This window comes from Dunckerocampus dactyliophorus, chromosome 17, assembly GCF_027744805.1.
Source record: "Dunckerocampus dactyliophorus isolate RoL2022-P2 chromosome 17, RoL_Ddac_1.1, whole genome shotgun sequence".
Taxonomy (NCBI): domain Eukaryota; kingdom Metazoa; phylum Chordata; class Actinopteri; order Syngnathiformes; family Syngnathidae; genus Dunckerocampus; species Dunckerocampus dactyliophorus.
Window position 1 is genome coordinate 2784511 of NC_072835.1, and position 15186 is coordinate 2799696.

General features: G+C 41.6%; 1 protein-coding gene across 2 annotated transcripts; it reads right to left on the reverse strand.

The window, feature by feature from the left end:
- Nucleotides 1–458: 458 nt before the first annotated feature.
- Nucleotides 459–9661, reverse strand: LOC129170455 (programmed cell death 1 ligand 1-like). 2 transcript variants are annotated; one of them, XM_054758061.1, is made up of 10 exons: nucleotides 9454–9661; nucleotides 7239–7299; nucleotides 6892–7157; nucleotides 6719–6815; nucleotides 4452–4718; nucleotides 4314–4373; nucleotides 3268–3387; nucleotides 2812–2889; nucleotides 2398–2504; nucleotides 463–1497 (listed from the first exon to the last, which is right to left on the reverse strand). In XM_054758061.1, exons 2-10 carry the CDS (start codon nucleotides 7291–7293, stop codon nucleotides 1480–1482), a joined length of 1068 nt encoding a protein of 355 aa, XP_054614036.1. In that variant the 5' UTR covers nucleotides 7294–7299; nucleotides 9454–9661; the 3' UTR covers nucleotides 463–1479. The 2 variants fall into 2 exon arrangements, with proteins under 2 accessions (XP_054614037.1, XP_054614036.1); XM_054758062.1 differs by lacking the exon at nucleotides 4314–4373 and having other exon boundaries at nucleotides 459–1497.
- Between the last annotated feature and the right edge of the window lie 5525 nt (nucleotides 9662–15186).

The window sequence follows — 15186 nt, forward strand, 5'->3', positions numbered from 1 at the left end:
GTTGATTTGTTTCTTATACGATGACTTGAAAACATTTTTTTAATATTTAAAATTGATGCCACTGAAATGATGTCATGTTCCTCATATTTCATCATTCTTGTAAAAGGACAACTTTTTTTCTCTTCATATTTTGACTTTATTCTTGTCAAATTCCAGCTGTTGTTTTCTTTCAATGTTGTCACCATTTCAACTTCCTTCTTGTAAATGTTCTTCTCGTAGTTGTGACTTCATTCCATGAATGTTTAGACTTGATTCTCATAGCATTAGAACTTTTTCCGCAAGCTAATTTTCCATTTTATGTTGTTTGTTTTTCATATTATTACATCTTTTAAAAAAAACATCTCTTTAATATTTCAAATTGATGCAACTGAAATGACATAATTTTTCCTCATCATATTACGTTATTTATGTAAAATTGCGACTTTTTCCATTAGATTATACTTCTTTTTTTTTTACCTCGTAGTATTTTGACTTGATTATTGGAAAATGACTGCTGATTTTTCCATTTTTGGTGTTGCAGCTAGTTGTTTTTTTAGTTTTCTGTTGAAATTATATTTCTAGGATGTTTCTCGGGCCAATAAAAAACATTGATGGGCCACCAGTGGCACCTGGGCCACACTTTGGACACGCTTGTACTCCACTTTACTGTACGGTGGAAACTCCCTTTTCGTACAGTTTTTGTATTATTTGGTTTTTGAGTAAAACCTTCACCACAATAATTTCTCAGTTTTGGCACAATATTGTCCCGTACTGTGTCGTTCCGAGTTCCCAAAGAAAGCATGCTACCCATTGCTGACTCAGCATTTATTATGGAGTGCAGCTCCAAAATAACCCACCATGGGGGCCAAAGAACGTTGCGAGCGTCAGCACCTTGATAAAGAAGGTGAAGAAGACGTTTCAGTTGCATCTTGCATGGATCTACAGGACGTCCACATTGTTTTCTGCATGTACAACTAAAGAATTATGCTCCATAAAATGGATGAAGTGGATTTACATGATTTCTTATGACAAACAGGGTCTCGGCTTTTATTTTGGAATGAATTGACAACAAAAAGCCACTGGAGTCGTATTTGTCGTATGGAGAAAGTCATCGTGACAAGTATAAAGACTTGTTTGGCTCAGTCCAACTTGTGCTACCTGTACTTCCTGTTCCTGTTTTGGCTAACTTCCCAAACCAAGACAGATTGTTCACAGCGTCACAGGATCTTCTTCTCCCTGACGTATGAAGAGGTAACAGGTCACGTCAAGTCATGCAAAAAGCATTCCGTAGAGGGCGGGGAATCTCTCCGCTGGTTTCGTGACGTCGTTTCATTTGCTGCACATGCTGAGGAATCCCCGCCTGTGACATCAGCGACCGAAAGCCTCGTCAACAACGCAACCCTGACAAATGCAGCAACTCACTTCTGAGCCCCCACAATTCTTGAGGGGAGCGTTTGTGAAAGTGTGGCAGGCGTGAGTGCGCAGGGACGGCCGAAGACTTCAAGGAAAAAGTAGCAGCTTGAGGAAAAAAACAAGAAGACAATAGTTTTTTTTAATTTCCAAACCTTCTCAGTTAACAATAAAACATTTTCTTTAATATTTCAACTCTGTGCTATTCTCGTAAAAAATAAATAAATTCTTCGTGAGGATGAGACTTCTCTTAATATTTGGACTTTATTCCCATATTACAACTTTTCCCCCTCGACTTCATTTTTGAAAAATGACATTTGTTCTTTAATATTTCAACTTTATGCTATTAAATGTTATTTTTCCTCATATTACAACATTATTCTTATAAAATCACATCTCTTTTCTCTTAATATTGTGACTTTGTTCTTGTAAAATTACAGTTTTGTTTTTCATTTCTGCTGTTTTTTTTGCCTCTTTCGTCTGGTAAATTTTCTTCATGTGATATTTGGACTTTTTCCATATTCTAACTTTCCCCCAACCTAATTTTCCAAAAATGACAACTTTATTTTGTTTTATTTCTCCTAATATTGTGACTTTTAAAAGCTATACTAAATTTAAATATACGCATAAAAATATATATAATTCAAAATGTATCTAAAATATTTTTTTCTTTAACATTTCAACTTTATGCTACTAAAATGTTTTCCTCATAATATAACGCCCTTATTCTCTAAAAATTACAACTTTTAATATTTGGACTTGGGGGGGTATCACTTTTCCACACAGGGCCACTAAGGTTTGGATTTTTTTTCTCCCTTAATAATAAAAAGTTTCATTTAAAAAGTGCATTTTGTGTTGAGTTGTGTTGTCATTGACTAATATTTACATTTGTTTGATGATCTGAAACATTTAAGTGTGTCGAGCGTGCAATAAAGAAGAAATCAGGAAGGGGGCAAACACTTTTCCACGCCCCTGTATTACTACCATAGAGTATCACCACTGACTCACTTGTCTTGTAGTCTGTGAGGAAAGGTCTGCACACTTGGCAGCCCCCGAGTGCCTTCTGGTTCTGGAGGTGAGGGCTAAGCAACGTTTCCGAAAGACATCCATGTAACCTGCAGACAAGCAAAGTCGTCCTCGATCGAGTCCTTGTCATGTTTTTTTTGTTGTTGTTGCTATTTTACAAAGAGAAATGGCTTGTAGAGTTCCTCAGGGTTCCATTCTAGGCCCATTCCTCGTTTTTTTTTAACTCAAGTTCCAATAGACAATAAAGACATGACTCATGTTACATTTTTTGCTCAATTCTACTGCAATATCTCTTTAGAAATACTAGTGACTAGAATAAAGAGTACATGTTTTAACCCGCAGCCTCGTAGCCCCTCTTAGAAATGCTGCATCCCTCATGCTTTTCCAATCACTTACCTCGATTACTTCTCCTTTCTTCTTCTTCTTCTTCTTCCTCCTCCTCCATTTGCTTCTTTTCTTTCCCGCAAAGGCAAGCTGGAGATGAAGAATACGTCATAAAAGTGCACCACACCGTACAGTAATCCCTCGCTTATCGCTCTTTTATGATTGCTGCTCGTTAAAGTCTTCATTTTAAAAATTATATTTAAAAAAATAACATTACCCTGAACATATTCATACATCAATCTACAGTAACACTTCCACTTTCAGTTGTAATTTTCCAAAAGCGTGACCAAGCACGTGGCTGGTTTCATTGAAATGAAAATTGTTATGACTACACATCATGTGTTTTTGCCACTGAGTCACTGAGAGAGCACGAGACAAAAATAAAGTAGTTGGTCGTCTACGTCAGACTCTATAAATAGCTGGAACTATTTCTATCTTTGTGTCTATATATATATATATATATCTGACCTTTATGTGGATACGCTAGCAAAAGCACTGCAATGAGGCAGATGGCTGCGATGGCGATACACGTGCCCAGGAGTGCACGGACTAGTACGACATGTTTGGAGGTGTGTAGCGCCACGTCATCTGCAAAAAACAAGAGTGGAAACACCAGTGTCAATCGTGGGGTGGCCGAGTTCAGGAGGTAGACCAGGTGGTTTAGTACGGCGGCGTATGAGGGTCACATTGGGGGGAAAAACTATGAGATTTAGAGATTAAAGTTGTAAATTTACAAGAAAAAGTTGTAATATTACAAGGATAAAGTCAGAAAATGACAAGTATAATGTAAGTTTATCAGAAAAAAAGTCGTACATTTATGAGAATAAATTTGTACATTTATGAGAAAAAGTCGTTATTACAAGAATAAAGTCGTAAATTTACGAGTTGTTGTACATCAAGTTGTACATCTATGAGAGTAAATTTGTAAATTTCCGAGAAAAAAGTCGTAAAATGTACGACAGTATCATAAATTTACGAGAAAAAAAGTCGTACATTTAGGAGAATAAATTTGTAAATTTATGAGAAAAAAGTCGTAGAATTTACGTGAATGTCATAAGTTTACGAGAAAAAAGTCATACATTTAGGAGAATAAATTTGTACATTTATGAGAAAAAAGTCGTTATTACAAGAATAAAGTCGTAAATTTACGAGAAAGAAAGTTGTACGTCTGTGAGAGCAAATTTGTAAATTTACGAGAAAAAAGTTGTAAAATGTACAACAATGTCATAAATTTATGAGAAAAAAGTCGTACATTTAGGAGAATAAATGTGTAAATTTAGGAGAAAAACGTTGTTTACAAGAAGTTTACAAGAAAAAAGAGTCGTACAATTACGAGAATATATTTGTAAATTTACGAGAAAAAAGTTGTGATTCTCGTAAAATTTACGACTTTTCTAAATTTACGACTTTATTCTCAAAATCTCAGATGTTTTTTTTTTTTGATGTGGCCCTCATACTCCGCCGTAGATCAGAACCGGCGGGTTGGTTCCTCATCCCAGTCACGGCTCACCCACCTTGCCCCCAGAGATGCCGAGGACCCGAATCCGGCTGCCCCCGGCTGCTCCAGAGGACGGCTTAAAGGAAGAGACAAATCTCATGTGATAAAATTCACATGTCCACATGTCCTTCCGTGTAAAAGTCCTGCAGCTCACCTGGAAGGACAAAAGTAGCCGAGTGTCCGCCGTCGCGGAAGCTGCACGTGTAGTTGTTCTCCTCCAGCGATCCCACGCGGATCTGACTGGTGATTCGAAACAGGTGGTCCGCCGACGGCTGCACGCTGGTGCTGGCCGTGAGATTTTGCCGACGAGCGTCCTCCCAGCCGACGGCCGTCTCCGGGTATCCCTCCGACTGGCAGGTGAGCAGCAGCTCCTCTCCTTCTGCCGCCTTGAGAATGCTCTTGGTCACCGTCTTGTAGGGCGCTGCCGCAGGGAGATGAGGCGCACACTTTATTCGTTTGGCGATTTCAGTCGTCACGAGACAAAACCACAGAATTGGGACGTACTGGAGGGTAGTCGGTGTACAGCTTGTATAGCAGTATGGATTTCCTGTCCACTGAAATGTGCCTAAACGGTCACCAACACGAGTGGTAATTGTTTAGCATGGTGATGGGGCTGCATGAGTGCTCCCAGCACTATGGGAAGCTGTGGTAGTTCATTTGCTAAGCATGTAAATTGGACGACATACTTTATGTAGCCTATAACTGAGACAAATGGTACAAACAATGCCATTCCATTTCGTTTGGAAGCAAATCGGTAAATCGAATGGGGTGTTGTATAAAAAAGCCCGGGAGACATTTACTGGTAATGACTGCTTTCGTATTGGCCCGCGGATTGATTGACGCGCGCATTCCTGTGTGCTATGAAAAGGCTGTGTCGTCACTGTGAAGTGTTTCACACGCACGCGGCAGTCCTGGAATGGATCATTCACTCCTTCATTCATTTTCGGTACCGCTTGTCTCTATTAGGGTCACGGGATGGCTGGCGCCTATCCCAGATGACATCGTGCGAGACGGCGGGTGCACCCTGGACTGGTCACCAGTCAATCGCAGGCCGCTGGATCAAGCATATCAGTAGAAAAATCCAGTAAATCCAAAAGTAGTGGAAAGTTTCATTTCTTACAAAATGAAGTGGAAATAAAACAAGTTTCATTGTCAGACTTAAAGGGTCCCTGACATGATTGATCAACTTTGCTTAAATATGTTATAGTTTGAAATGATGTTCTACATCGTTTGTTTTGTTGAAAGCTGGCGGTAAATTAGCAAAAATGACATTTATAGTTGATGGCGCCAGCTAGCTCCCGCTGTTCAGTCTCATTTCCGGAAGTGACATGCGGCGAACGAGACAGAGGATGTTTACAGTGATTACAGCCAAGGTTTGAGCGATGTGTCAATAGTTTGAGGGGAAAAGAAGGGAGAAACCTTTGGAGATGAAATAGAGAACTTGCAGAACATGGACTTAAAGGCACGGAGATGAAGATTAGTCACCTTCAAAACACAGAATGGTAAGTGGAAATTACCCTGGAGTTGCTTACCCTTCAATTATTCTTTTAAATCTGCTTCTTAATTAGCGTACAGGGGTCTTTATGGCCTTTTTTGATTGTATATTTTGTAACCCCACAGTAAACATCTGGCTGTGAGAAGATGTTTATATAACATGTATAATGCTTTACAGCCTTGTCGCTATCATGGAATAGTGTTTAGAAGACATTATGTAAGCAAGACATGACTTACTGTTCCGTGGCAACTTTGACGTCAATCTTGTCTTTTTTTCCCTGCCTACCGGCGGAATAACATCCTTTTTCAAAATGCGTTTATACCGTACTTTCAAGCCTGTAAAAGGTGTTCCTTCATTGCAGTCACCAGTGAAATGAGCACTGCAAAGAACAGAACTCCAGGTCTCTCGCTCTCTGCACTTACTTCATCCATTTTTGTCTTAAACCTTCCCCTTTTGGAAATGAAAACAAACTTACATGATCACTAGGCTACCGTTAACATCCAGCAGCAACACAATATTTTGGCATGACTACTATTTTGATGAAAAATACACTGAATCAAGTCAACCATCAACCCGAGAAGTGTTTTGTTTAACTCTGCTTTAGTTGAGAGGCGTGACCCCGATGGCATCACTACGGGAAACGAGACTGAACTGCAAGAGCTAGCTTGTCATGGGTGGCGCCATCAACTATAAATGTCATTTTTGAGACTTTACCGTTTGCTTTCAAAAATCAAACAAATGTCAAACATAATTACAAACAATACAAAACATATTGAAGCAAAGCTGATGAATCATGTCAGGGACCCTTTAAGACATGTTTATGCTTGGAACCTGGTGGGAAAGACTCTTTTTTTCTGTTCTCAGGACACAAATGTGTGCTTGGATGAATTTGGTGTGGAGGAAGCGTGAAGGCGGGTGGTGCTTACCAGTAACAGACAACTTCATGTCCTTGTAGTCGGCGCCTTCGCTTGTCCGCACCACACACTGGTATGTCCCCGAGTCATTGATGCGAAGCCTGGACACCTGAGAGAGCATCACAGAATCACACACACTCAGTCCACATGACGCCAAGGGGGGGTCCCCTCCCAACAAAACCAACCTGCAGCCTGGCCCAGCCGTCGTTAATGTCCTCTGTGAGAAGCCTGGCCCGACCCCTGAAATCAGGATGCTGCGTTTCAACTTGCTCCACCCCGTTATCTATCCGATACACTTCCTGTACCGAGGCCCCCGCCATCCGATACCAGGACACCATCACGTCCTGGCGCGGGTCCGCGGGTAAAGGGAAGAAATGGCATCCCATGAGGATGTCGTCGCCGAGCTGGGCCGTGTAGAACACCCGCTCCGCCTCAGCGGTGAACAAGAGGGCTGCAAAGTGAGAGAAAGGCAGGATTTAAGCTCTAAAGCCAAGGAAGGGAAGAGATGGCGGAGTTCTTTCTCAGTGACCACCTTGGACACGTGCTTGGATCACGACTTGAAAAATGACCACCAGGAACCAGCGCATGAAGACCTGGGGGACAAACACAAACATGCTGTTGGATGATCCACTCGGCAAAAAAAAAAACACCCTAAAGCAGCACAACATTTTGCCTTTAAGGCCTTTTTCACGTCAGCTGTAAACAAGCAGACATATTACCAGGACCAGGATCCTGGTAAATAGCCGGAGAAAAAACATAGAAACATATGCCCAAATCGTGTGGGATTTCTATTATTCACAAAATACAATTTTAGAAAAACCCCCACCAAAAAACGCATTAAATAAACAAAAAAACCTTAACAGCCACCGTGGCGTTTGAAAAGTGCAAAAGGTTTGCCGGAGACCTCCGCGGCGTCACAGCGGCTGTTGAGTGTGCCTGAATATAGTGCACCTTGCTGGGCCACAGCAGGTGGCTCCCTCCCCTCTATACTCTGGTTCTCCTGATAGTAGTAATATTTGGTTAGGACAAATCAACAGGAACACTTGGTCAAATCCTAATTTGTTCCAGTCCTTCTTCCCTCCAGGTGTGCACAAACTACACTGAAACCTACATTTAGGTTACCAGTTATCGGTCTTGGGCTGCATGGTGGTCTAGTGGTTAGCACGTTGGCCAATACAGGAACAGCCTGGAGATCGGGAAGACCTGGGTTCGAATCTCCCTTGGGCATTTCTGTGTGGAGTTTGCATGTTCTCCCCGTGTGCACGTGGGTTTTCTCCGGGCACTCCGGTTTCCTCCCACATTCCAAAAACATGCATGTTAGGTTAATTGGCGACTCTAAATTGTCCATAGGTATGAACGTGAGTGTGAATGGTTGTTTGTCTATATGTGCCCTGCGATTGGCTGGCCACCAGTCCAGGGTGTACCCCGCCTGTCGCCCGAAGTCAGCTGGGATAGGCTCCAGCATGACTTTCAACTCCCTCCAAAGATTTTCTACGGGGTTGAGATCTGGAGACTGGCTAGGCCGCTCCAGGATCTTGAAATGCTTCTTACGAAGCCATTCCTTCATTGCCCGGGATCATGATCATGCTGAAAGACCAGCCACGTTTCATCTTCAATGCCCTTGCTGATGGAATGAGGTTTTCACCCAAAATCACACGATGCATGGCCCCATTCATCCTTTCCTTCACACGGATCAGCCGTCCTGGTCCCTTTGGAGAAAAACAGCCCCAAAGTATGACGGTCCCATCCCCGTGCTTCACAGTAGGTATGGTGTTCTTTGGATTCAACGCAGCATTCTTTCTCTTCCAAACACGACAAGCTGAGCTTCTACCAAAAAGTTCTATTTTGCTTTCATGTGACCATATCACATCCTCCCAATTCTCTTGTGGATCATCCAAATGCTCTCTAGCAAACATCAGACGAGCCTGGACGTGTACTGGCTTAAGCAGGGGGACACGTCTGGCACTGCAGGATCTGAGTCCCTGGCGGCGTAGTAGTCTTACTGATGGTAGCCTTTGTTACTTTGGTCCCAGCTCCCTGCAGGTCATTCACTAGGTCCCCCCGTGTGGTTCTGGGATTTTTGCTCACCGTTCTTGTGATCATTTTGACCCCACGGGGTGAGATCTTGCGTGGAGCCCCAGATGGAGGGAGATTATCTGTGGTCTTGTATGTCTTCCATCTTCTAATAATTGCTCCCACAGTTGATTCCTTCACACCAAGCTGCTTACCTATTGCAGATTCAGTCTTCCCAGCCTGGCGCAGGTCTAAAGTTTTGTTTCTGGTGTCCTTTGACAGCTCTTTGATCTTGGCCATAGTGGACTTTGGAGTCTGACTGTTTGAGGTTGTGGACAGGTGCCTTTTATACTGATAATGATAACGATAATGTGATTTTCTGGATGTTTTTTTCTCATTTTGTCTCTCATAGTTGGGGTATGCCTATGATGAAAATTGGAGACCCCGCTCATCTTTTAAGCGGGAGAATGTGCGCAATTGGTGGCTGACTAAATACTTTTTTGCCCCACTGTATATATACATGCATACACACACACATATGACATTACGGCTTAGAATACAAGTGAATATCATGTAGAAAAATTCATTTCATCAATCAGATTTACTTGATGACATATTTCTTTTAGATTGCACAGAGGTACCATCACAGATATCGAAACAGATGGTTTAGAAAGCTACACAAGGCATAAAGTATGAAGCTTCAGCTTCACAGCAAAGCCAATTCAGTGTCTTACCTTATGGTTCAGCTTGTATGTCACACAACAGAAGGGCTTCAAAAAAAGGAATTGTGTATTCTCTGTTATGTAATATTAATATTCTTATAATAGTTCAGGCCTGCCCTTTTCTGAAAATAAGGAAGTTCTACTGTTTTCTCATAAGGAAGAAGAAGCAGAAAGTAATCTACTCTTGAGCTCTCGATTCTTATCTTTGATGCGTGTGCCTTTATGCAGTAAATCCTGTTCATTTTAAAGTGTGGTAAGACACACCCGAGTGATGATGGGGTGTGTCAAGGAATGTTGTTTGACGTCAATAAAAAAAAAGATAAGAACTCATTGATTTTCACTGGGCAGAAATCATATTATATTTTAAATGCAATTCCTCTTTAATTTATTTCCATTTTAATTATCTAACCTATTCAATACCCACAGAGGGCACACTTTGTCACCTGCCAGCTGCTTGCTCGTTATTTTATAACTTATATATTTTAGTACCGTCACATTTAGACTTTTAATCCCCCCCTTATGGAACGGGTCCCAGACATTCAAGTCCAAAGTCACACAGCGTGGGTGGAGGATTGGCGGCGGGGGGAGGCTCCGGGGGAAGGCTGGGACAGCAAGCCCAGCAGAGCCGACGTGACGACCCCTCTGGTTGCTTGGTGAGCTGAAGGCTGGAGTTGGGCAGCTGTAGGTCGTATGAGACTACCGCAGGCGAGCAGGAGAGCACCTTGGGCAGCGGTGGAGCCAGCGGAGAAGCTGGAGGCGGCTCGTGCGGCCAGGTCCGCGGAGCTGGAGGCCATTTGACCTCAGCCGGTGTGGAGCAGGAGCAGGAGGCAACTCGACCTTGGACTGGCCTGGAGCAGGAGCCGACTTGGTCTCGGCCTCGGCCTGGTGTGGAGAAGGAACAGGATTGAGCTGTGCATCCCCAGTCGCACAGCTTAGGGTACCCCCCCTTTCCAACAGCGGATTCCAGACGTCTTTTATTTTTAACAGATGCAGGGAGGAAGGTCTGATGGTGACTAGTATTAAAACGCTCCAACCGACCAGGTGAAGCAGAAACCAGAGTTGGGTGGAGGAAGGCTTGGAGGAGGGTCAAAGGTCCATCCTGCTCTGACCCCCTGGCCGGAAGAAGTGGTGGCATGAGAAGACATGGCGCCGCAACAGGGTGCGACTCGAGCTTGAGAAGACGTGGTGCCGGGACAGGAGGAAGCTTGACCTCGGCCTTGAACTGGCATGGAGCACGGACCGGAGGTGACGGAAGCTCAGGAAGAAGAGAAGCGGGCACCGGGGGTGTCGGGACGTGAGTAAGAAGGGGTGCCGGAGTGGAAGAAGGAGGAGAACAATTTCCAACCTGACTTGGAACTGGAGGTGGCCCAGATGTGCATTTGCGTCGAGGGCGAGCTGGAGTTGGCTCAGGCTTGCGCTTGCGTCGAAAGCGGACGGGAGCACGAGCAGTGGTGCTGGGGAACGTCGTGTCCGTGGCCGTCAGGCTCCCACATCAGAGTGTCCAACTGCTCTTGCATATTCCTGCTCTGCGGCGTCACAATGTTGGCCGGTTCATTCTGTTACGGTTGCGCACGGTCGTGACCCCAGAATGCAGAGACAGGAGCGTAGTCCAGGTAAAAAGACTTGAACTGAAGTACAGGCAGGTGATGGTACTTTCACAAGCAGGAGTTTCATTCCAAAGTGTCAAAAAGGCAAAGACGGACAATGTAGCGTGATGCATCAAACCTCTATCAACAGCAGACAAAGCATGAACAATCAACCAGCAAACAAAGAAGCTACCAGGGTAGTACTTGTAAGGGAAACCCAAATTAGCGTCAGGTGCACGTACACACTGGCAGCTGAGAACGGAGCCATACAAAACAGGAAGTGTAACAAAATAAAGGTACAAAACAGGAGGTAGTGAGAACCAACACAAGAGTCCAATCAGTCACGCACGGCGTGACAAAGATGATCACTTCTTTTTCTTGTTAGAATCAGACTTTTTTCTCTTAATATTTTGACTTTATTCTGGTAAAATTTTTCATTTTTGTTTCTACTGTTCCTCCTCCCCCAACTATTTCAACTGTCTTTTTGTCAATTTTCTTCTCATTTGACTTTATACTCATAACTTTTTCCTCAAACTAATTTCCCAAAAATTACAACTTTTTTTGTTTCTCAAAAAATTAACAACTTTTCAAAACAAAACTCTTTCTTCTTTAACATTTCAACTTTGCTACTAAAATAAGGTTATTTTTCCTCATAAGTTTATTCTAGTAAAATTACCACTTCTTCTTGTTAGATTACTAGGTTACTACATTACTACTTACTAGATTACTACATTCGATTCTGATACTATTTTGACTTTATTCTTGTAAAATTATGCGGATTTTTCCATTTTTCCTGTTGTTAAATTTTCCTAATATTTCAACTTTCTTCTTGAAAATGTGTTTTTTGTAATTACTTCCCACAATATTTTGACTTTATTATTCTCATATTATGACTTTGTCCCCAACCTAATTTTCCCAAAAAATACACCTTTAGTTTTCTTTGTTTCTATGGAAACAAAATAAAATGTTATTTTGTTTTGTTTCTATGCCAACGCGATGGTTAACAATTGACTGGCGGCAGATGCCCCCTGGTGGTGGCTAATGCAGTGGTTGGCCACTGGCCACGTTTTTGAGCTCGATTTTCACCTCCAAACGAAGCTGGAACACTCTCTCCAGTTCCAGCAGCAAAGCCCTCTGTTCTACGGAGCCCCGGAGGGGACATGGAGAAAAAAAATATGATGGGTAAAAAAAAAAAAGAACGAACTTTTGCGGAACGCAAAAGCGACTGTGGTAAAGCTGGAAACATATTAACATATTCAAACTTCCGGTATCAATAACTCCCAAGTGAATGGTTCTAACACAGCAAACTATACCTCTTTCCAACCGTGGCAACACAGACAAACAGCTACAACCCAATTTTTTATCAAAACGAGCCGTGTTCTGTGCAGTCTGACTTATATTGATCTCTGTGAGAAGCCGGCAGCGAGACCAGAGCGCAGGGACCGTCTACAAATATCTTCTTCTTCATCTGTATTATGGCGGTTGGCATCAATGTTGACAACTCCTCAGAAAGGCAAGTATCTATTGGCTGTCCTGGAAGGCCATAGATGACGTTGTTGGCGAGTTTGCATGTTTTTTGCAAATTATGTTGACTTGAGGTGAGTTTTGTGGTCCTACTCCTCACAGAAGTGACTTTATTAACAACCTAATAAAAAATACCCTAAATTATGTGAAAGTCCATTTTCACAAACTCGTTGTTGCTTCTTATATGTGTTTGTAGTTCTTAACATAATCAAGGTGTTTTTATTTACTTTGTTAATCTATCATATTTATGTTAATCTATCATACAGTACTTATGTTTTTTCCTACATCCCTTACAACATAACAACACCAACAGCAGTGTAGATTGTGATCGATTTAAGCCACAGGATCATAGACTTAGATAAACACCGCACCGGGTGGGTTTTTCCACTGCTGCGATACGTCAACGTTGCCGCCATATTGGATGTGTCAAGGCTGCGCTGTAAATAAATGCAGTACAAGTAAATGTACTTACTTTCATAAAGCGCCTTTCTACAAAGACATTTCAGTTGATTCCTCTCGTTTATACGCACTAATATACTTGGGAAACATTTAGGCACCAAAAACAATCAAACTCACATTGTATAAAAACAATCACATTGTTTTTGGTGCCTAAATGTGTTCCACATAATAGTTTATGAGGAAGTAAGCAAACCGATCACAATGGAATAGTAGTAGAAGAAGTCATGGATATCAGACAGTTAGTCTGCTTAATCAAGGGAAATGGAACAAGAATAGATATACGCTCAAATAGCATGTCATGTATTGATTTAACTCTGCTCTCACATAACTTGGCAAGTTCCTGTGAATGGTATGGAAATGAAAGCACAAGTATAGGAAGTCATCATTTCCTGATAAGTTGTAAAGTTGTAATAAACGCAGAAGTAGATATCAAAGAAAGACCCAGACATAAAAAGTGGTGCTTTTCAAAAGCGGATTGGGGAAAATTCAGGGAGGAATGTAGCAAAGCAGCAAATTGAATAGCAATGGAAGGAGGCATAGAGGAATGCACAGTTAAGATGACAAATAAGATGCAGCAATGAAAAGTATACCTTGGAAGTCAGTTGGAGGGAAAGGAAAATGGTTCCATTGTGGAATGAAAAGTGCACAACAGCTGGAAAAGAAAGAAATAGCGCACTAAGAAGGTTAAGGAAGAAGCTCAGTCAAGAAAATGTAATAAATTATCAGCGGAAAAAAGCTATAGCCCAAAGAGTAATTAAAAACAGTAAACAAACGCATGGAGGGATTATTGTTCTGCCATAGGAAGGGAAATCAAGATAGGAGATGTATGGTCAATGTTGAAGAAGATGAGTGGGAAAAAGGTGTTTGTTAAAATACCTGCATTAGAAGATAATGGAACAATGGCTGGGACTGATCAGGAAAAAGCAAACGTGCGGGGGTGCATAGTGTAGACCATCTGGATAATAATCATAGACGAGGGAAGGAGAGGATGCTAAAAGAGAATAGGGATGTGTTTCTAGTACAGGATGGTGAGGAGAGTGTGATGGATGTTGAAATGAATATCAATGAACTGCTAATAGTATGAAATAAAAGTAAAGATACTGCAACAGGAGAAGACCAGTTGAGTTATATTATGTTCCAGAACTTACCGGAAAATATGTTGGGAAAAATATTATATTTATTTAACACAATATGGGAAGACGGGAAAATACCGACGCAGTGGAAAAGTGCATTAATTTTACCATTTAATAAACCCGGTAAGGATCCAAAACACCCTGTGAATTATCGACCTGTTGCTCTAACATCACATCTGTGCAAAAGGATGGAGAAAGTTCTAGTCAGAAGACTTAACTATTTCCTTGAAAGTCGAGAGTTACTTGCAAACTATCAGTGTGGTTTTAGAAAAGGACGATCAACAATGGATGCTGTAGTGAGAGTAAGTCATGAAATAGAGAAAACCTTTAAAATGAAAGAATTGATGAATGTTGTATTCTTTGATATTGAAAAGGCTTATGATTCCATGTGGCGGGAAGGATTACTGATTAAGATGATTAGGATGGGAATTAGAGGTAGGTTCTATAACTGGGTTCTTGATTTCATATCAGACAGAAAATTCAAAGTAAAAATAGGATCAGAGATGTCAGAAGAATATAGTATAGCAAATGGTATACCACAGGGGAGTGTAACTAGCCCAGTTTTATTTAACATAATGATAAATGATATATTCATGAATTTGCATAGAAGGATTGGGTCGGCCCTATATGCAGATGATGGAGTTATTTGGACAAGGGGACGAGATTCTATATGCAGATGATGGAGTGATTTGGGCAAGGGGGCGAGATTCTATAAATGTGACAAGTAAAATGAAGGAAGCAATAAAGAAGATAGAACAATGGTCATATGACTGGGGATTTAAGCTATCACCCAATAAAACATGTTACATGACGATTACCAGGAAAAAAGGCATAAAAAATCAGAACCTGATGCTATATGGACAAAACATGATAAAAGTAGATCAATTTAAATACCTTGGTATGTGGCTAGATGAGAAAGGCACATGGAAGACCCATGTGGAAAAGGTAGAAGAGAAATGTAAGAGGATAATAAACTTAATGAGAGCTGTTACAGGTAAGGAGTGGGGAGCAGATAAACAGTCACTAATGTATAAATATAGAGC